Source organism: Schistocerca gregaria, chromosome 9 (genome assembly GCF_023897955.1).
Source record: "Schistocerca gregaria isolate iqSchGreg1 chromosome 9, iqSchGreg1.2, whole genome shotgun sequence".
Taxonomy (NCBI): Eukaryota; Metazoa; Arthropoda; class Insecta; order Orthoptera; family Acrididae; genus Schistocerca; species Schistocerca gregaria.
In genome coordinates, this window is record NC_064928.1 from 234270901 (window position 1) to 234294437 (window position 23537).

General features: G+C 45.1%; 1 protein-coding gene across 2 annotated transcripts in view; it reads right to left on the bottom strand.

The window, feature by feature from the left end:
- LOC126291798 (luciferin sulfotransferase-like) overlaps window positions 1–23537 on the bottom strand; it is a 242722-nt gene that overhangs the window by 18293 nt on the left and 200892 nt on the right. For both annotated transcript variants that reach the window (XM_049985495.1, XM_049985494.1), the window contains one exon: window positions 5145–5265. In XM_049985495.1, the coding sequence (XP_049841452.1) occupies window positions 5145–5265 (121 nt within the window). The remainder of the gene's footprint in view (window positions 1–5144; window positions 5266–23537) is intronic.

Consider the following 23537-nt stretch of genomic DNA (forward strand, 5'->3'; position numbering starts at 1 on the left):
AGCGTGATGCAAGACGTTTTAATCAATTACTTGTTTACTACGAACTCAATTCGCAACACATTTAGCAGGCCGTATCCTGCAAAATTATGTCATTGAAAGGGGAAAAGTTAATCTCTTACTACATGTTCTCTGTTCATGCAAAACTGCCTCACCAGGCACGACATTTAAATTTATTACTTCATTACTACTCACTCTGTTTGCAACACACTTTTCGGTCGGTATTCACTACTACCACCGAATGTTCTTGGAAAAAGATATCATTGTTCAGGAGCCATGACGTCATAAACATGGAGATGCGTGATTACCTGCAGCGTGATGCAAGACGTTTTAATCAATTACTTGTTTACTACGAACTCAATTCGCAACACATTTAGCAGGCCGTATCCTGCAAAATTATGTCATTGAAAGGGGAAAAGTTAATCTCTTACTACATGTTCTCTGTTCATGCAAAACTGCCTCACCAGGCACGACATTTTAATTTATTACTTCATTACTACTCACTCTGTTTGCAACACACTTTTCGGTCGGTATTCACTACTACCACCGAATGTTCTTGGAAAAAGATATCATTGTTCAGGAGCCATGACGTCATAAACATGGAGATGCGTGATTACCTGCAGCGTGATGCAAGACGTTTTAATCAATTACTTGTTTACTACGAACTCAATTCGCAACACATTTAGTAGGCCGTATCCTGCAAAATTGTGTCATTGTACGCCACGTAGTTCAGAATATATGACGGTCATAAATAGTGAGTTGCGTGAAAACGAACTGCAGGGCGATGTACCCACGAGACAAGATGATATAGGTGTACAAAAATGTGTGAAACATGTTAAATGTTTGTATAATGAATGTGGCATGTGGGTTCACAAGCGAATCAACAGGTAAAATGCTCCTGCCACACCCCTGTATCGATATCAACCAAATTTGGCACAGGTATTACTTACTATTTGGAAAGAAAAAAATTTTGGATATTTGTCGTAAGGTCTGATGGGACCAAACTGCTGAGGTCATCGGTCCCTAAGCCTACGCACTACTTAATCTAGTTTAAACTAACTTATACTAAGGACAACACACGCACCCATGCCCGAGGGAGGACTCGAACCTCCGACGGGGGGAGCCGCGCGACCGCGACAAGGCGTCTAAGATCGTGCGGCTACCCCGCGCGACCTGGAAAGAAAAACTTTAGTGGTTAGATACAGAAACATCCTATTTTTGGGGGGGGGGGGGGTGATAACGTGGAGAGAGACGGGGCAGGACGGCAAGGACTTAGAGGCGGCAGATGAAGATGGGCAGACCGAGGAAATGGAAGAGGAGGAGATGAACAGAAATAGGTTGAAGAAGGAGATGGACACACAAAGAGATGGTAGACTAGGAGATGGGACGAGGAGATGGACAAAGAGGAAGGAGCAGATGGACAGAGAAAGCGTGGAGAGCAGATGGACAGAGAGATTAGGAAGGAGCAGATGGACAGAGAGAGCGGCAGGAGAAGATGGACAGAGAGTATGGAGTGAGAGGAGAGAGGGAAGAGATGGACAGAGACGTGTGGAGGATGAGGTAAACAGAGAGAGGGGGAAGAAGGAGAATAACTAATAGAAGACTGGAATCAATACATACCTGAGCAACATCAGGTTGTCAGCTAGTTTTGTCTAGAAACAGGATTGCTTACAAAAAACTCGTGCTATACATCCTAGAACATAGCTCAGATGTGTGGGATCCCTCCCAGATAGATGTAGTGAAGCATGCTGAACGTAAAAGGGCAAGTCAAATGAAAACGACACATGGAAAAAAGTAAGTAAACTGTTTATTATTTCGAACGTAGTCGCCATAAGTGTTAATAGATTTATCCCACTGTTAGACAAGACAGTCAGTGTTTTCATGGAAAAATGTTTGCGCTCCTCTGCGGAACCATCATTGTACGCAGGCGTGCACATCTTCGTCCGAACCAAATCTACGGCTACGAATGTCTTTCTGCAGGACTACAAAAATGTAGAAATGGCATGAGGAGAGATCGGGACTCTATGGACGTTCATGGCCCACCCACGTGTCGTCAAGATTGTTTCGACTACGCTCCAGAAGGTTCGCTGGGAAGCCATTACGGTACAGTCCTGATTTCTCCCCATGCCATTTCCACATATTTGGAGGCTTGAAGAAAGACATTCGTGGCCGCTGATTTGCTTCGGATGAAAGTTTTCCTATGAAGCCTTAGATTGTGTTGTTTCACATTGGGATAAATGTCTTACCACTCACGTAAGGACCGCAAAGACAAGAACAGCATTATTAAAGGTCGCAGTCAATCAGTTATACACTCAGCCTGACCCTGCTCTAATCCGTCTCGTGAATTAATGGCAAGGGCTCATGAGTCTGTCAGCCACGATGCGGTTTTTCAGGCGGTACCTACATCCCACTAGGTGAATAATGAACTGTTATCCAAGTCTCGCCTCAGGGACACGCCTTCGCAAACATTTCTAAAACGTTCTCACACTTGCACATTTGATTTACTGTGCATGCAGCCCATATGGAGTATGCACGTTCGTCCAGGGGGTGAATAAGAGTCATATGGCCGCACTTGTTTAATCACCATCACCATCGTCATCATTTAAGGAGTCATTTTTCTTAAGCTCTATATGTGAACCGACTGGGAGGAAATCCTAATACTTAGAACAATATGGATGAAAGTATAGACGTAGCCGTACGAGAAGTAATGGGTTGTTGCGACAGCATACTTACCTAAAATTTTCCAAAACGCCGCACGTGAAAACGGGATTTTCCGGTGCTCTTACCTCGGATTCTACTATCGATAAACAGGTAGGGTCGAACGTTAATGGATAGCCCTTCGACTAGGTGCCATTTACGTGCCCAACAGATGGATCGTCTTAGCGTCACTATCCTGCAGTACAGAGTCAGAGTGTGAATATTTGATGTGATGTACCGTGGGCTTGATGGGACTTATGAAGGTGTCATTAGTTCGTGGGAACTTCCTCGGAAAACCTCATAAAAGAGTGTTATACCATATTTTCGCCATCACCAGTGGACCAAAACCCAACCCAGGATTCCAAAGTAGATATACACACCAGAGGGCTGAAATTTTTACGATATATTCTTAAGATCCAGACTCGAGCAACCTTGAAATTTTTCTCTATATCCTTATCCGTTTCTGAGATACAGATATTGAAATTTATCCTAGTTCGTGAAATTCGGTATGAGGTGAAATCTAAATAATAAATAACAGCAGTACGTAGGTCAAATTTTAACGGTATATCATCTGGGGATCTGTATCATTTTCAAAAATCTTTAGCCGTTATCGAGAAACGCACACAAAGCGGTTCCCGAGACGACTATGCACAGAAAATTGCTGCAATTTTTACAACGAATTCCTAATATCCTGATCTCGAACAGTCTTGAACATTTTCTTTGTACTTTTATCAGTTTCCTAAATAAAGAGGTTCAAAATTACTCTTCTTATGCTCGTAAAATACGAGCATAAATACCGGTATGAAGCGAAAATATAGTTTATAAAGTGACGTTATACGGGGAAATATGCTGTAAAGTGTCCCCGTTATCATCTGGGAACTCCATGTTGTTGTAGTGAGGCAACGCGTCTGATGTGTAAAACTAATTTTGTGTTATATCAGTTTTACATGAGTAAACTATATGAATTTTACTGGCCAATACATCTTTTTTATATGAGTAAATAGTAAATGTCGTGTGAATAGGGCCTCCCGTCGGCTGCAAGTCTTTCGATTAGACGGAACTTCGGCGACTTGCGCGTCGATGGGGATGATGATGAGGGCAACACAACACCCAGCCGGGAATCGAACCCGGGCCCTTAGGACTGACATTCTGTGGCGCTGACCATTCAGCAACCGGGGGCGGACTTTTATATGAGTTACATGACCTGCTGCAGCAGGGGAAAGAAGAGAACCAGAGGAAAAATGCTCCTGTTAGACCACAAAAATGCGAATATATTCCTGTTTGAATAGTGGGGTACCAGCTGCCTCATTCTACATTCATCAGCTCCTTTAAGAATTGCCCCGAAAATTTTGGCATGCGAACATATTCGCACTTTTATATGTTGAGAGAGAAGAAGACGGTGGCAGTGGAAAAGAGAGGTAAAAGTTACAAACAGTCGAAGATAACATACAGTGGATGTGTTATAGAAAGAACGAAGGAGACAATGACAGTATGAAAGAAAGAGAGGGACGCAGTGGCAGAGGAACATAGTTGACAATGACGGAACAGTGCTAGGAAAAGAGTGAAGGAGACAGTGCCAGCGGGGGAGGACTATAGAGAATGAGAAAGTTGAAGTGAATGAGAGCCAGTGTTAATGAGAGACAGAGTATATGACGATGACAATGAGGAACAGAGAGGTAATGATAGTGACAACAGCAGTAGGAAGGAAGGAATGAGATATTAGCAATAAGAGAGAGTAAGAAGAAGATAGTGGAGCTGAGAGGAGACCGTAGCAGTACGACAGAACGAAGGGGACTGTGCCTGTAATGCAGGAGACAATGACGAAGAGACTCAAAGGGATAATGAGAATGAACTGGGCTGAAGGAGTGAAAGAGAAAGGGCAACTGGGAGTGGACCGGTATGAGCGAACTACAGGGATGGACTAGTGGGTGTGAATAATGGGAGCGTGTGGGAGTTTGAGGGGAGTTGCATGTTAAAAAAAAGCGCAAATACGTTGTCATTCCAAAATTTTCGACAAACTGTTAAAGGTTTTAAGGAAGGCAGAATCAGGCGCTGGTACCAAAGTTTTCAGTCAGACTCTTTTAAATAAATAATAAAATATTAGCATATTTTTCTCCGATGGGAACATTTTAGCGGTGGTAGTAACGTTTAGGGTACAAATCTCAAGCTGCTGTGCACGTCACAGAGTTTCTGTGATAGCAGATTAAGAAATCTGTTCTCTCCGGTACGTACATTCCCATGCTGCTCTCACGAATTAATAGACTGTAAGACCATATGCGTGTTTTCTCATGTGGATCTGTGTGTTGGCTGACTGTATGTCGGAAACAACGCTCGGCAGTAGTTTTGTAATTCTCAGGTCTCACCACCAGGGCCAAATTACTTTTGAAGAACTAATTACGTCTCCAAGCGTCCATATACAACTAAAGATTCCGTGCAACAGATTTGCTTACGTATGTTCTCGATGAAGTATTCGCCAAACTCATCTAACGTCATCGTGACGTCGCTGTAGAGATTGTGATGATGGTAGTAGGACACGATGACATCCTTCACGTTCCTCACCACATAGATGATCTGGAACAAAAGAGGGACGCAAGTGGTCGCAGCATAGAGGTTCACTTAATCGCATATGACATTTAGAAATATTGTCAGTGGATGATTAACATGTTGCACTATTATACAGTAAAAGAAGTCAGTTATATGTGTAAAGAAATGTAAAAGTTATTTTATTTCGAAAGTTTTAAAAGTATGTCTGTACTATACAAATCTACGGACATTATAAAAATGTATGCGTGTATTGCATGCACTCGTATATTCCACATCTGCTCCTAAACCACTGGACCTATTTCATCCAAACTTGGTACATGTTCCACTTACATCTGGAAAAATCGCTTTTGGGGTGAAAACCACGTGCCTATCAAAGGGATGGGTGTGAAAAATATATGTATCCTATGACGCGCAAATATTCAGGCTTTATTCATCCAGTATTTGAGAGTGGGAACATAAAGTGATTTGGAACAGACTTTATACGTAATATCAATCCCCTACAAAAAAAATTTCCCGCTGACAATCACCACAAAGTGATGAAAGAGAAAAGGTTTCTTCCTTACTATATTTTTGATCTTCATGTAGTAAAACTGACACATCAGGCATGACGTTTTAATTTACTATTTCTTAAAACTAATTCTGTTTGTAACACATCACTGAATGTGCCTGTGTAACTATATGATTTTTCGACCTATAGTTCAGGAGATCATAGGCACTAAGATGCGTGAAAAACTGCTGCATCATGCATGATGTTTAGATTTATTACTTTTCTGCTATTAAGTCTATTCGCAGCATACTTTGCTTACAGTATCCACACATTATGCCCGCCCGGCTAGCCACGCGGTCCAACGCGCTGATTCCCGAGTGGGAAAGCATGCCGGTCCCTGGCACGAATCCGCCTGGCGGATTTGTGTTGAGGTCCGGTGTGCCGGCCATCCTGTGGATGGTTTTTAAGGCGGTTTTCCATCTGCCTCGGCGAATGCGGGCTGGTTCCCCCTATTCCACCTCAGTTGCACTATGTCGGCGATTGCTGGGCAAACACTGTCTCCACATACACATACACCATAATTACTCTACCCCCCAAACAAATGGGGTTACATTATTCTGGTATGCGACGTTCTCGTGGGGGGGTGGGGGGGGGTCCACTGGGGTGCCAAACCGCACAATAATCCCGGGTTCGGTATGGGGCGGCGGTGGGGTGCTTGGATTGCTGTGGCCTGTTGTGGGGTTGTGAAATACTGAGGACTACGGCAGGACGAAACCTCTTGGTCGTTTCTAGGTCCCCGTTTCAATACGCAATACACACATTCCACTGAATGTACCTACAAAATTATATTATTGTACAACACATAGTTAAGTAGATACGGCGTCATAAACACTGAAATGAGTGAAAAACTTCCACATAATGCATGAAGTTTAAATTTATTCTCTAGTCGCAACACAGATCGCAGATAGTATCCACATACAACGCTGAATGTATCTACAAAATTATAACATTGTATGGCATCTAGTTCATGAGATATGACGCCATAAACATTGAGCTGCGTAAAAGCAGAATTATATGGTGAAATTCGCTACAGATTCAGGTGAAATGTGTGAAATTGATTAAATAAATATGTGTGAAATATGTGCGACGTGTACACATGCCTGCAAAGACGAGAGTAAAAAATTCCTCCTAAACCTCTGGACCAATTTCAACCAAACTTGGTACAACTATTACTTAGTATCTGGAAACCAATAGTGTACTGTGGAGGTAAAAACCAGAAGCCTCCTATTGTGGTGAGGGTGGTAACGTGGAGAGAGAAGGGGGAGGAAGAGATGGACGGATAGAGAGGGAAAGAACATCGATACCTCTCCTCTGTGCAGCACTACCTGAAGAATGGGCTGCCATTTCCAAAGAAACCTTCCAGCGCCTGATTGAAAGTATGTCTACGAGACTGGAAGCTCCCATCAAGGCTAAGGGTGGGCCAACACCAGATTGAATTCCAAAATTACCGACAGAGAGCGCCACGAACTTGTAAGTCATTTTCAGCCAGGTGTCCGGATACTTTTGATCACATAGTGTAGAAGGGCAGAAAGAGATTGCCAAGGAATGAGGGGGGAGGAAGTTGATAGAGAGAGGTGGGGAAGAAAATAGACCGAGAGGAGGACGCAGGAGATAGGCAGAGTCAGGGAAGTAGGAGCTAGACTAATAGAATTGGAATAAATACATACCCAAGCAACGCCTATTCATGTTATCGTTATCTAAAACCGTTTACAGATTCGCTATGATGATAATACATTACTGGACATTAAAATTGCTACACTACCAAGATGACGTGCTACAGACGCGAAATTTAACGAAAGAAAGCAGATGCTGTGATACGCAAATGATTAGCTTTTCAGAGCATTCACACAAGGTTGGCGCCGGTGGCGACACCTACAACGTGCTGACATGAGGAAAGTTTCCAAGAGATTTCACATACACAAACAGCAGTTGACTGGCGTTGCCTGGTGAAACGTTGTTGTGATGCCTCGTGTAAGGAGGAGAAATGCGTACCATCCCGTTTCCGACTAAGATAAAGATCGGATTGTAGCCTATCGCGATTGCGGTTTATCGTACCGAGACATTGCTGCTCGCGTTGGTCGAGATCCAATGACTGTTAGCAGAATATGGAATCGGTGGGTTCAGGAGGGTAATACGGAACGTCGTGCTGGATCCCAACGGCCTCGTGTCACTAGCAGTCGAGATGATAGGCATCTTATCCACGTGGCTGTAACGGATGGTGCAGCCTCGTCTCGATCCCTGAATCAACAGACGGGGACTTTTGCAAGACAACAACCATCTGCACGAGCAGTTCGACGACGTTTGCAGCAGTATGGACTATCAGCTCGAAGACTGTGGTCTGCGGTTACCGTTGACGCTGCATCACAGACAGGAGCGCCTGCCATGGTGTACTCAACGACGACCTGGGTGCACGAAAGGCAAAACGTCGTTTTTTCGGATGAATCCAGCATCTGTTTACAGCACCATGATGGTCGCATCCGTGTTTGACGACATCGCGGTGAACTCACATTAGAAGCGTGTATTCGTCATCACCATACTGGCGTATCACCTGGCGTGATGGTATGGGGTGCCATTGGTTACACGTCTCAGTCACCTCTTGTTCGCATTGACGGAATTTTGAATAGTGGACGTTACATTTCAGATGTGTTACGACCCGTGGCTCTACCTTTCATTCGATCCCTGTGAAACCCTACATTTCAGGAGGATAACGCATGACCGCATGTTGCAGGTCCTGTACAGGCCTTTCTGGATATGGAAAATGTTCAACTGCTGCCCTGGCCAGCACATTCTCCAGATCTTTCACCAATTGAAAACGTCTGGTCAGTGGTGGCCGAGCAGCTGGTTCGTCACAATACGCCAGTCACTACTCTTAATGAACTGTGGTATCGTGTTGAAGCTGCATGGGCAGCTGTACCTGTACACGCCATCCAAGCTCTGTTTGATTCAATGCCCAGGTGTATATCAACGCCGTTATTACGGCCAGAGGTGGTTGTTCTGGGTGCTGATTTCTCAGGATCTATGCACCCAAATTGCGTGAAAATGCAATCACATGTCAGTTGTAGTATAATATATTTGTCCAACGAATACCCGTTTATCATATGCATTTTTTCTTGGTGTAGCAATTTTAATGGGCGGTAGTATAATTAATATTAGTTTTAATTTCACCATTGGAAGGAAGAGAAATGAATAAATTCTTGGAGAACATAAATGCTTATATAAGGTGTTTTAAAAATGTGTGACATATTCTTTCAGGAAGGCAGAAAGACTGGTGTGGCACTGTTAGCTGGGAGAATCGAGGTGTAGTTGCTGCCAGCTACTGCCAGTGGTTTTTTCCATTTTGTGCACAGTGTCACCTGTTGGGAAGCTAGTACGATCTTCCGTTAACCACGCTGTGACATTAGAAATGCGCTCTATATTTGGTCGGCGCCGCCAGATGGTTGTGATAGCGAGAGCAAGTGTCCCCTCATGTCTTCTGGGCGCAACAGTGCTACGTGGCGCCGTTTTCGTTACAAAATCCTTCGGAAGCGATAGTTTTTATCGTAACTTGTGACTGTGTAGTTGAATACGCAAAGAGAAACGATAAATTTAGAAAAAAAGACAATAAAAAGAGTTGTAGTATGTTTTTGAAGTATTTTATGAGTGTCAGGAAAGAAAAATACAAAGTCAAAATTCGGCTGAAACCTGAAATTTTCCATCCAGTATGCTTCCATTAGGTGTGAGTATGGAAATCCAAGAACGAAGCGCTCGAATTAGGGGTATGAGACAAGGATGCAAGCTTTCACTCCTTCTCTTCAACCTACACATCGAACAAGAAATGGTGAATTTAAAAGACAAGTTAGGGATGGGAGTAAAATTCAGGGTGAAAGGATACCAATGATGAGGTTATCTGGTGGCATTGCAATCCTTAGTAAAAGTGATGAAAAGTTGCAGGACCTGTTGAATGAAATGAGCAGTAGTCTAATAGGTACACAATATGGATTGAGAGTAAACTGTAGAAAGATGAAAGTAATGAAGTGTAGCAGAAATGAAATTAGTGGTTAACTTGATTGTAAAATGGGAGACTAAGAAGTAGAGGCAATGAAGAAAGCATGTGACGAGACAAAGCAAGGAGGACATAAAAAGTTGACCAGCATCGAAAAGAGAGCATTCCTGGGTAAAACAAATTCGCGAATAGCTGTATGTGCTTTTGGCTACAGTCAGTCGTCTTCAGGTTGCTGCGGGCTGCGTTCACACTGCCGGCCTGGCCGAGCGGAGCCGAGCCTGGCCGGGCCGCCGCCCGCTTCGATATCAAACACATGGTCTTGAATTGCGGTGTTCACACTGGCGGCCGGGCCGCGCCGACACGGCGTGAGCCTCCTGGAGCCGAGCCGGCGACATCCCGAGTGTTTAATATTGCCGGGGCGAGCCGACCGCAGGCGCGAGCCTGTGGACCAGCACTACAGCTTCTGCAGCACACGCGTCACACGTCTCCCTTCTGCTTTCATCACAAGTGTGACTGCACACTTCTTTTATTTTAAGATCTTACCTCACATTTTATAATCAGTGAGGAAAAATTACGTTTATTATAATGATACATGCGAAGTTACTTTTCTTTCATTTATTTAATGTACCGTATTTACATGCATTTACAACAATAGCTTGCCAGCGATCGCGGCATTGCCGCCATTCAATAGTTCGCATTTACTTGTAAACGGAGACAGATACGAGTGTCACTGAGGGACGGAAATGTGTCCCTACCAGATGACAATGCATTGTAAAAAAAAAAAAAAATGGTTCAAATGTCTCTGAGCACTATGGGACTCAACTGCTGTGGTCATCAGTCGCCTAGAACTTATAACTACTTAAAACTAACTAACCTAAGGACATCCCACATATCCATGCCCGAGGCAGGATTCGAACCTGCGTCCGTAACAGTCGCACGGTTCCAGATTGCGCGCCTAGAACCGTGAGACCACCGCCGCCAGCAATGCATTGCAAAGTCATGGTGTGGCACGTTACTATAAGCTGTTGTCTGTGACATCTTTTTGCGATGTTCTTACTTTAATGAATGGAGAATAACATATACATGACATTAACTTGTGTCCATCAATTTGGTATCAGAAATTCGGCTAGTATGACAGTAATGATGCAGTTTCCAGATTACGGAGCGAAGTAACCAAGGAGTGTGTTTCAGATAGTACACACAAATATAAATTATTTACGTTTATAATTTTATTTGTTTTATTTACAATGAAATGAGATACACAAAAATACAGTAAATAGCTAAGTACTTTCAGTTCCAAAATTTATTTGTGAAAGGTTTTTTAATTATTTTAAGTTGCATTTTAACGAAATATTCAACAAAAGTGTTCCTGACATTTTTCGAACGTAATGTGGAATTTCTGTTGAATGTGGCACCAGCTGTCTGCATTTCAGCATTGTTACAAAACGTTTCATCTTCAGCATTGCATCCTTATCTGCCAATGACAATATTATGAAGTAGACAAGTGCACTTGACTATGTGATCAGCTACGTCAATGGATGTTTCAATTTCTTTCCTTAGTAGTCTCAATTTATTGGTCATTATACCAAATGCACATTCAACAACTTTTCTTGCTCTGGAATGCATATCATTGTAGAGAATCTTCTCGTTGTCCATATTTCTGCGAGGAAAAGGTCATTTCCTAAAATAGACTACTTGTAAGAGCTATCCACAGATCTTTCTAAGTGGAGATAGGGTCGATCTAAAGAATGTAATTATTTACAGCTTGCGGTACTACACTTACGTGAACTGCAAAAGCGATGATACAAAAAAATGTTTTTTGCTCCTTAGTCAAACTTAGACATAGAAACATCTGTAAATGTATTTATATTTTTTAACATCTGCTTCTGCTGTTTATTATATGCAACTAGAAATAAATCATGTAGAATGTTGCAAGCTTTAATTACAATGCATCAGGAGCAAGATCTCATCTTAGATTAATATACTCTCATCTTTTAGTTCGAAATACGAAATGTACATTATGCTAATTGTAGGATGTTGATGACAAATATTTGTTTGTCTTTTGTGATGCTACGTGTGGCCAATTATAAAAGCATAGCAGATGATTCTCCAGTAGCCGATGGAAAAATTCTTATACATTTGGATTTATCTAGGCCATGAGACCATTAAAATAATATGAGCGACCGACACTAGGTCTGCGCTGACCACTAGTAATTAGTTTTTTTCTGTCCTGCATCATATGACTACACTAAACCAAGCTGTAACCGCGCGAACTCCGTGGCTTGCAGACGAGGCACTGACGCCACTCAATAGCTCGCATTACTTGTGACCAGAGACAGATATCAGTATCATTATCATTTCAAAAACTTTTTGGTACTTTTAGCTACATTTCATTCCGAACAATGTATGGTCTAAAACGGATCTAACAGTAAGCTACCCGCTACATAACTTTTTCACTACAAGATTTGTAAATCAAGTGCACAACGTTGACAAATAGCATCATTTCACAATGACTGTTACGAAATATGGAAAGATAAATGATTCGATACGAAGTTAGGATGTTGCACTACCACATGTATAAAAATCAGATTTTTTAGCAGCATACTTTCTTCAAAATCATTTGGGAAGCGTTACGAAACTAAGAAATCACGGGAAACGAACGGTAGACTTTTTCTTATTTGACGACGTAAGTAACGCTTTTAAGGAAAAAATAAGTTCATAAAACGATGTGGCGAAGTCTTATATCCCGCTAAGAATTTTTAAGACATGAAAATCGGAGAAGTTGATTTTCCCTCATTTCGCCGTCCCGGCTCGCCGCGGAGCGCAATGTGAATGCACTACACGTCGGCCTGAGCTGGCTGGCTAGCCGAGCGAGTACGCGTCATTAGAGTGTAACGGTGACCGAGAATCTGGTACGTTGCATGAGGCATCTTAATGGTTGCTCGTTTCGCCCACGGGCTCTGCCGCTGGAGCACCTCCCAGTGTACCCGACACGATGGATCAGCCCACACAGGAAGGATGAGCGGCGGGTGGTAATGTGTTCGCGTCACTCGAGGTGGAGGGCCAATGTTGAGGCTGGGAGTGGATAGGTGGCCGCGCCTTCAGCAGCGTCCGAGCAGGCACATGGGGCAGGAGGGGGGGCTTAATACACTCCTGGAAATGGAAAAAAGAACACATTGACACCGGTGTGTCAGACCCACCATACTTACTCCGGACACTGCGAGAGGGCTGTACAAGCAATGATCACACGCACGGCACAGCGGACACACCAGGAACCGCGATGTTGGCCTTCGAATGGCGCTAGCTGCGCAGCATTTGTGCACCGCCGCCGTCAGTGTCAGCCAGTTTGCCGTGGCATACGGAGCTCCATCGCAGTCTTTAACACTGGTAGCATGCCGCGACAGCGTGGACGTGAACCGTATGTGCAGTTGACGGACTTTGAGCGAGGGCGTATAGTGGGCATGCGGGAGGCCGGGTGGACGTACCGCCGAATTGCTCAACATGTGGGGCGTGAGGTCTCCACAGTACATCAATGTTGTCGCCAGTGGTCGGCGGACGTGAACCGTATGTGCAGTTGACGGACTTTGAGCGAGGGCGTATAGTGGGCATGCGGGAGGCCGGGTGGACGTACCGCCGAATTGCTCAACACGTGGGGCGTGAGGTCTCCACAGTACATCGATGTTGTCGCCAGTGGTCGGCGGAAGGTGCACGTGCCCGTCGACCTGGGACCGGCCCGCAGCGACGCACGGATGCACGCCAAGACCGTAGGATCCTACGCAGTGCCGTAGGGGACCGCACCGCCACTTCCCAGCAAATTAGGGACACTGTTGCTCCTGGGGTATCGGCGAGGACCATTCGCAACCGTCTCCATGAAGCTGGGCTACGGTCCCGCACACCGGTAGGCCGTCTTCCGCTCACGCCCCAACATCGTGCAGCCCGCCTAGAGTGGTGTCGCGACAGGCGTGAATGGAGGGACGAATGGAGACGTGTCGTCTTCAGCGATGAGAGTCGCTTCTGCCTTGGTGCCAATGATGGTCGTATGCGTGTTTGGCGCCGTGCAGGTGAGCGCCACAATCAGGACTGCATACGACCGAGGCACACAGGGCTAACACCCGGCATCATGGTGTGGAGAGCGATCTCCTACACTGGCCGTACACCTCTGGTGATCGTCGAGGGGACACTGAATAGTGCACTGTATATCCAAACCGACATCGAACCTATCGTTCTACCATTCCTAGACCGGCAAGGGAACTTGCTGTTCCAACAGGACAATGCACGTCCGCATGTATCCCGTGCCACCCGACGTGCTCTAGAAGGTGTAAGTCAACTACCCTGGCCAGCAAGATCTCCAGATCTGTCCCCCATTGAGCATGTTTGGGACTGGATGAAGCGTCGTCTCACGCGGTCTGCACGTCCAGCACGAACGCTGGTCCAACTGAGGCGCCAGGTGGAAATGGCATGGCAAGCCGTTCCACAGGACTACATCCAGCATCTCTACGATCGTCTCCATGGGAGAATAGCAGCCTGCATTGCTGCGAAAGGTGGATATACACTGTACTAGTGCCGACATTGTGCATGCTCTGTTGCCTGTGTCTATGTGCCTGTGGTTCTGTCAGTGTGATCATGTGATGTATCTGACCCCAGGAATGTGTCAATAAAGTTTCCCCTTCCTGGGACAATGATTTCACGGTGTTCTTATTTCAATTTCCAGGAGTGTAGATACCGGGTGCTCCATAGTTAGGCGCGTTGTGGAGTCCCTTAGGCAGACAGCACTCGGTACGTATGCCAGTGGGTCTCATTCGAGATGTGGAGGTTCGTGTCAAGAGTGCAGGGTGCAGTCGTCTGCAAGTTGTGGCTCACTTCGGCACCAACGACGCCTCTCTCTTGGGTTCTGAAGTCATCCTCAGTTCATACTGGCGGCTGGCGGAGGTGGTGAAGACTCACGCTTGGGGTGCAAGCGGAGCTCCCAATTTGCAGCATTGTTTCCAGATTCGATCGGGATCCTACAGTTCTGAACCGAGTGGGGGGTCTCAACAAAAGGCTTCGTCGACTCTGTGACGGCTGCTGTTGCGTTATCGTGTGGGGATTTGTGGGACTCCCCTTGGTAGGTCAATGTCGCACTACACAAAGGCAGCAGCTACTGGGGTAGCAGAGTATCTGTGGAGTGCACATGGGGGTTTTCCAGGCTATGCGGGTGGTTGAGTTTCTCTGGTGAACACTCGCCAGACGACTCGCAGATACCGAAACCAGACCGTGTTCAGAGAAAAACACTTCGAGCGTCGAAGGTTCGTCAGTAAATTGTCGAAGTATTCGTAGCACATTTCTCGAATTTACTGCCCCCTAGAAAACTTCTCGCGCTCAAATTATTCTCGGAAACGAGAGATGGCTGAAACGTGAGGTACAAAGCTCTGAGACGTTTAATGATTGATAGAAGGTGCATCGAAGAGACAGGTTAGATTTCGTAGGAGAGGGTGTGTTTATTGCAGTTGACGAAAATATTGTCTCTGATGAGGTGTGACAGTGAAGTTACCTCGTCGCGTGTAACAGGTCTAGATGAAATTGATTTAATTGTTATATGTCTCTACCGGCCATCCGATTCCGCTGTTAAGGTTTTAGAGTCCCTGACAGAAAGTCAACCTCGGAAATACCCATATCATGCAATATTACATGCAGATGACTATAACTTACAGGGTACAGACTGGGACGTCTATGGATTCATTACAGGGACGCAGACAGACATTCTTGCGAAATTCCCTTGAACATATTTTCTGAAAACTATCTTGAGCAGGTAGTTCGACAGGCCACAGGCAATGGAAATATTTTAGACCTCGTAGCTACGAACAGGCCTGACTTAATCGACGGCGACATTATAGAAACGGGGATTAGCGATTATGATATGATTATAGCGACTTTGTTTACCTAAGTTATCACTCACTAGGAGAGTATCTGCGGTAGAAAGAGCAAGTAGACAGTTGTTAGGCCCCCAAATGGTTCAAATGGCTCCAAGCAGTATGTGACTTAACATCTGAGGTCATTAGTCCCCTAGATTTAGAACTCCGTGAACCTACCTAACCTAAGGACATCACACACATCCATGCCCGAGGCAGGATTCGAACTCGCGACCGTAGCAGCCGCGTGGTTCCGGACTGAAGCGCCTAGAACCGCTCGACCACAGCGGCCGGCTGTTAGGTCCCCACATAGTCAATGAATTGGCATCGTTTAGTTCCATTACGATAGGCGTGGAGGAATTATAGGCAAAGTTTAAATGGAATGTAATTCATATTCGGGAGAAGTACGTGGCTATTAAGTGGAATAAAGACGGAAACGACCCACCGTGCTTTAACAGCGAAATTCGAAAAATGCTGAGGAAGCAAAGGCTGTTGCACCCTCGATTCAAAAGGGAACACGCAAATGAAGCCAGGCAAAAATTAATAGAAAGTTGTGCGTCTGTAAAAAGATGGATGCCCGAAGCTTACAGCAATAGTCATACATTAGCAATAGATCTTTCCCAGAATTCGAGAAATTTTTGCTCCTGCGAAAATAGCTAAGTGGTTCTAAGGCTTCTATACAGTCACTCACTGACCAGTCTGATGTGGCAACAGAAGACATCAGAACTAAGTTTTAAATTTCAGATTTAAGAAATTGTTAACGCAGGAGAATCGTACAAACGCACCATCGTCTGACCGTCACACAGACCCCCATATGGAGGAGACAGTCATAAGCGTCTCTGATGTAGAGAGACAACTGAAAGAATTGAAAGCAAGTACCTCCGCAGGTCCTGATGGAATCCAAATTCGGCTTTACAGTGAGTACTTTACAGCACTGCATTTGTCGCGAATCTTGCACCGAGCGCTAAGTTCAATCGCTCGATTGGAAGAAAGCGCTGATGACCTCGTTATGTAAGAAAGATAAATGAACGGACCCGTAAAATTGCAGATTAATATCTTGAACAACGGTTTACTGTAGAATGCTTGAAGACATTCTCAGTTCGAATATAAGTTTCCCTGGGAGGGAATAGCTTCTGTCCATAAATCAGAATGGTTTTAGAAATCATCGCTCGTGTCAAACTCAGATTCCCTTTTTCTCACATGATATTCTGCGAACCATGGGTGAAGAGTAACAGGTGGATTCCATATTCCTAGATTTCCAAAAAGCGTTTGACACGGCGCCACACTGCGGTCTGTTAATGAAGGTATGAGCATAGGAATAGGTTCCCGGATATCTGAGCGGCTCGAAGACTTGTAAAGTAACAGAACCCAGTATGTTGTTCTCGACGGTGAGAGTTCATCAGAGACAAGGGTATCGTCAGGAGTGCCCCAGAGAAGTGTGACAGGACCGCTGTTATTTTCTACACACATCAATGATCTGGCGGACAGGGTAAGCACCAGTCTGCAGCTGTTTGCTGATGATGCTGTGGTGTATGGGAAAGGGTCGCCGTTGAGTGACTGTAAGAGAATACATGACGACTTAGACAATGTTTGTAGTTGCTATGGTGAATGGCAGCTAGTTCTTGATGTAGAAACATGTACGAGGGTCACTCCAAAAGAAATGCACACTATGTTTGTAAAAAAAACAGTCTTCATTCTGCATGTGTGGAAGTTTCACGGTGTGTAGATACATCATTCCCTCTTGTTTTCAAACTTAGTTCAACCTGCTCCCGCGAGTGGCGCCATCACAGCATGTCTTCAAGATGGCTGCTACACTTGACGTTCGTCAGAAGTAACGTGCTGTCATACAATTCCTGTGCTGTGAAAAAGAAACAGTGGGAAACATCCACAAGAGGTTGAAAAAGGTGTATGGAGATGCCGCTGTCGATCGCAGTACAGTTAGTCGGTGAGCAAGCAGGTTTCGTGATGAAAGCGGGCACGGCAATATCGAGGATTGTCCTCGCAGTGGCAGGCCTTGTACTGCACACACTCCAGGCAATGTGCATAGTGTTAACGAATTGGTGACTGCTGACAGACGGATCACAGTGAACGAATTGTCACGCTACGTTGGGATGGGGAAAGGAAGTGTTTGCAGAATACTGAAAGTGTTGGCGTTAAAAAGGTTTGTGCCAGGTGGGTTCCCAGGATGTTGACAGTGGCTCACAAAGAAACAAGAAAAACGGTATGCAGCGAACTTTTGGTGCAGTGCGAGAATAGTGGAGATTAATTTCTTGGAAGAATTGTGACAGGTGATGAAACATGGCTCCATCATTTTTCGCCAGAGACGAAGAGGCAATCGATGGAGTGGCATCATTCAAATTCACCCAAGAAAAAAGAAATTCAAAACCACACCTTCTGCTGGAAAAGTTATGGCTACGGTGTTTTTCGATTCCGAAGGACTCTTGCTTGTGGACATCAAGCCAAGTGGAACCATCATAAATTCTGATGCATATGTGACGACACTGAAGAAACTTCAAGCTCGACTCATTCATGTTCGACCACATCGGCAAAAGCAGGATATTTTGCTGTTACACGACAACGCATGGTCACATGTCAGTCAAAAAACCATGGAAGCGATCATAAAACTCGGATGGACAACACTGAAACTCGCGCCTTTCAGTCCTGACCTGGCTCCATGTGACTATCATCTCTCTGGGAAACTGAAAGACTTTCTTCGTGGAACAAGGTTTGAAGATGATGACTCCCTTGTGCACGCTGCCAAACAGTGTTTCCAACAAGTTGGTCCAGAATTTTACCGTGCGGGTATACAGGCGCTCGTCGTCATAACCGCCGTCTGCTTCACGTCTGCTGTGCAGCGAGCTACGTTAATTTAAGTATTAACTGTATTTTTCTTACTTGTCACTTCTTCTTCCGTGTGATTTAGCTTTTAGGAAGCTTTAATTGTCGAGTGCTATTAATAGTGTTCCATAGTTTTCGTGTTTGTTTGGAATACAGTCAGAGAGAGTCCCTTTAGTCAGCCACAGTGCCAGTAGTGCTAGTGTTTGTTTTGAATACAGTCCAGAGATAGGTAGTGCTATTTTCACTGTTTTCTACAAGAAGTGGTTAGCAATCACAGTTTAGTCGATAATCAGCCGCCTTTAGTGAATTAGCAGTCTAGTTGAAAGTTGATTAAGTCTCTTCAGTAAATTGATTCCTTAGGATGGATAGGATGTGTGACTGCTGTGTACGGACGCAGGGGGAGCTGGCCACTCTTCGCGAACAGCTGAGCGTGTTGATGGCCGCGGTCAGCCGTCTTCAGGTTGCTGCCTCGGAGTGTAGTGGCAGTGGGGAGTCTGGTGCGTCGCAAGGTACACCCCAGGTGTTACGTGCTTCACCCACTGTCCCTGCTGTCGAGACATCTTCGCGGGTACCGGGCGCGGTTGGGCCACCCTCTCCCCAAGGGGAGTGGCGGGTTCAGCGGCGTTCGCGGCGCACGAGGCGGAGGGTAAATGTGGAGGCATCGCCCGCTCTGCCTGTGAGTGGACATGTGGCTGCTCCTTCAGCAAGGTCCGAGCAGGCACACGGGGGGAGGGGTTTATTAGTTATTGGGAGCTCCAACGTTAGGCGGGTGATGGAGCCCCTTAGGGAAATAGCGAAAAGGTCGGGGAAGAAGGCCAGTGTTCACTCTGTCTGCTTGCCGGGGGGTCTCATCCGAGATGTGGAGGGGGCCCTACCGGCGGCGATAGAAGGCACTGGGTGCACCCGACTGCAAACTGATGCTCATGTCGGCATCAATGACTCCTGCCGTCTGGGTTCAGAGGTCATCCTCAGTTCGTACAGGCGGTTGGTGGAATTGGTGAAGGCAGAAAGCCTCGCTCGCGGGGTGGAATCAGAGCTAACTATTTGTAGTATCGTTCCCAGAACCGATCGCGGTCCTCTGGTTTGGAGCCGAGTGGAAGGCTTAAACCAGAGGCTCAGACGATTCTGCGGAGAGCTGGGGTGCAAATTTTTCGACCTCCGCTATCGGGTGGAGAAATGTAGGGTACCCCTGAGTAGGTCAGGCGTGCACTGCACGCCGGAAGCGGCTACAATGGTAGCGGAGTACGTGTGGAGTGCACATGGGGGTTTTTTAGGTTAGAGAATTCCCTCCCTAGGCCCGACAAGACGCCTCCTGAGACGCGGCAAGGCAGGAGTAGGCAAAATGCAACAAGGAATAACAATATTAATGTGCTAATAGTAAACTGCAGGAGCGTCTATAGAAAGGTCCCAGAACTGCTCTCATTAATAAACGGTCACAACGCCCATATAGTACTAGGGTCAGAAAGTTGGCTGAAACCACATGTAAACAGAAATGAAATCCTAAACTCAGATTGGAATGTATACCGCAGAGACAGGCTGGACAGTGAAGGGGGAGGCGTGTTTATAGCGATAAGAAGTGCAATAGTATCGAAGGAAATTGACGGAGATCCGAATTGTGAAATGATTTGGGTGAAGGTCACGGTTAAAGCAGGCTCAGACATGGTAATTTGATGTCTCTATAGGCCCCCGGGTTCAGCAGCTGTTGTGGCTGAGCACCTGAAGAATAATTAGGAAAATATTTCGAGTAGATTTCCCCACCATGTTATAGTTCTGGGTGGAGATTTTAATTTGCCGGATATAGACTGGGAGACTCAAACGTTCATAACGGGTGGCAGGGACAAAGAATCCAGTGAAATATTTTTAAGTGCTTTATCTGAAAACTACCTTGAGCAGTTAAACAGAGAACCGACTCCTGGCGATAACATATTAGACCTTCTGGTGACAAACAGACCCGAACTATTTGAATCAGTTAATGCAGAACAGGGAATCAGTGATCATAAAGCGGTTACTGCATCGATGATGTCAGCCGTAAACAGAAATATTAAAAAAGGTAGGAAGATTTTTCTGTTTAGCAAAAGTGACAAAAAGCAGATTACAGAGTACCTGATGGCTCAACATAAAAGTTTTGTCTCAAGTACATATAGTGTTGAGGATCAGTGGACAAAGTTCAAAACCATCGTAAAATATGCGTTAGATGAGTATGTGCCAAGCAAGATCGTAAGAGATGGAAAAGAGCCACCGCGGTACAACAACCGAGTTAGAAAACTTCTGTGGAAGCAAAGGGAACTTCACAGCAAACATAAACATAGCCAAAGCCTTGCAGACAAACAAAAACTACGCGAAATGTAGTGTGAGGAGCGCTATGCGAGAGGCTTTCAATGAATTCGAAAGTAAAGTTCTATGTACTGACTTGGCAGAAAATCCTAAGAAATTTTGGTCCTATGTCAAAGCGGTAGGTGGATCAAAACAAAATGTCCAGACACTCTGTGACCAAAATGGTACTGAAACAGAGGATGACAGACTAAATGCCGAAATACTAAATGTATTCTTCCAAAGCTGTTTCATAGAGGAAGACTGCACTGTACTTCCTTCTCTAGATTGTCGCACAGTTGACGAAATGGTAGATATCGAAATAGACGACTGAGGGATAGAGAAACAATTAAAATCGCTCAAAAGAGGAAAGGCCGCTGGTCCTGATGGGATACCAGTTCGATTTTACACATAGTATGCGAAGGAACTTGCCCCCCTTCTTGCAGCGTTGTACCGTAGGTTTCTAGAAGAGCGAAGCGTTCCAAAGGATTGGAAAAGGGCACAGGTCATCCCCGTTTTCAAGAAGGGACGTCGAACAGATGCGCAGAACTATAGACCTATATCTGTAACGTCGATCAGTTGTAGAATTTTGGAATACGTATTATGTTCGAGTATAATGTCTTTTCTGGAGACTAGAAATCTACTCTGTAGGAATCAGCATGGGTTTCGAAAAAGACGGTCGTGTGAAACCCAGCTCGCGCTATTCGTCCACGAGACTCAGAGGGCCACAGACACGGGTTCACAGGTAGATGCCGTGTTTCTTGACTCCCGCAAGGCGTTTGACACAGTTCCCCACAACCGTTTAATGGACAAAGTAAGAGCATACTGACTATCAGACCAATTGTGTGATTGACTGAGGAGTTCCTAGATAACAGAATGCAGCATGTCATTCTCAATGGAGAGAAGTCTTCCGAAGTAAGAGTGATTTCAGGTGTGCCGCAGGGGAGTGTCTAGGACCGTTCCTATTCACAATATACATAAATGACCTGGTGGATGACATCGGAAGTTCACTGAGGCTTTTTGCAGATGATGGTGTGGTGTATCGAGAGGTTGCAACAATGGAAAATTGTACTGAAATGCAGGAGGATCTGCAGCGAATTGACGCATGGTGCACGGAATGGCAATTGAATCTCAATGTAGAAAAGTGTAATGTGGTGCGAATACATATAAGGATAGGTCCCTTATCATTTAGCTACAAAATAGCAGGTCAGCAACTGGAAGCAGTTAATTCCATAAATTATGTGGGAGTACGCATTAAGAGTGATTTAAAATGGAATGATCATATAAAGTTGATCGTCGGTAAAGCAGATGTCAGACTGAGATTCATTGGAAGAATCCTAAGGAAATGCAATCCGAAAACAAAGGAAGTAGGTTACAGTACGCTTGTTCGCCCACTGCTTGAATACTGCTCAGCAGTGTGGGATCCGCACCAGATAGGATTGATAGAAGAGATAGAGAAGATCCAACGGAGAGCAGCGCGCTTCGTTACAGGATCATTTAGTAATCGCGAAAGCGTTACGGAGATGATAGATAAACTCCAGTGGAAGACTCTGTGGAGAGACGCTCAGTAGCTCGGTACGGGCTTTTGTTAAAGTTTCGAGAACATACCTTCAGCGAAGAGTCAAGCAGTATATTGCTCCCTCCTACGTATATCTCGCGAAGAGACCATGAGGATAAAATCAGAGAGATTAGAGCCCACACAGAAGCATACCGACAATCCTTCTTTCCACGAACAATACGAGACTGGAATAGAAGGGAGAACCGATAGAGGTACTCAGGGTACCCTCCGCCACACACCGTCAGGTGGCTTGCGGAGTATTGATGCAGATGTAGATGTAGATGGCGTAAGGCAGTTGAGAGGGATGGAAATTATGTGGAGAAATGAAAATATTGTTCAAAAAGGATGTATCTAGACACTGTAAAACTTTCAAACATGTGGAATAAAAGATGGATTTAAAATAAATAGTGTAGATTTCTTTTGGAGTGACCCTCGCAAGTTAATGCAGGTAAGAGGGAAAAACAAAGATAACGTTCGTGTAGAGCTCAAGTAGTCTGTTGCTTGACACAGTCTAGTCGTAACATTGAAAAACAATATGAAATGGAATGAGCATGTAAGGATTGTAGTACGGGAGCGAATGGTCGACTGCGTCTCATAGGGAGAATTTTAGGGATGTGTAGTAGAATGTTTAGGAATGTAAAGTAGAACGCTTGCAGGACACTTGTACGATCCATTGTTGAGTACTGTCCGAGTGTTTGGTATCCGCACAAGGTCGGATTAAAGAAAGAAGTCGAAGCAATTCAGAGGGGGCTGCTAGATTTGTTACCGGTAGGTTCGAACAACACGCAAATATTATGGAGCTGATTCGGGAACTCAAATAGGAATCACTGCAGAGAAGGCAAAGATCTTTTCGAGGAACACTGCAGAGAAAAGTTTGTGAACCGGCATTTGAGGCCGACTGCAGAACGATTCTACTGCCACAAACGTACATTTCCTGTAAGGACAGCGAAGATAAGATTAGAGAGGTTAGTGCTAGTACGGAGGAGTAAAGGCAGTCTATCTTCCCTCGCTCTATTTGCGAGACAAAAGAGGAAGTTAGAATCATATATTAATACCTTCAGCAGCTGACCGGCATTGATATATATCAACGGGGACAGTTGAAAATGCGTGCCCCGACCGAGACTCGAACCCGGGATCTCTTGTTTACATGGCAGACGCTCTATCCATCTGAGCCAC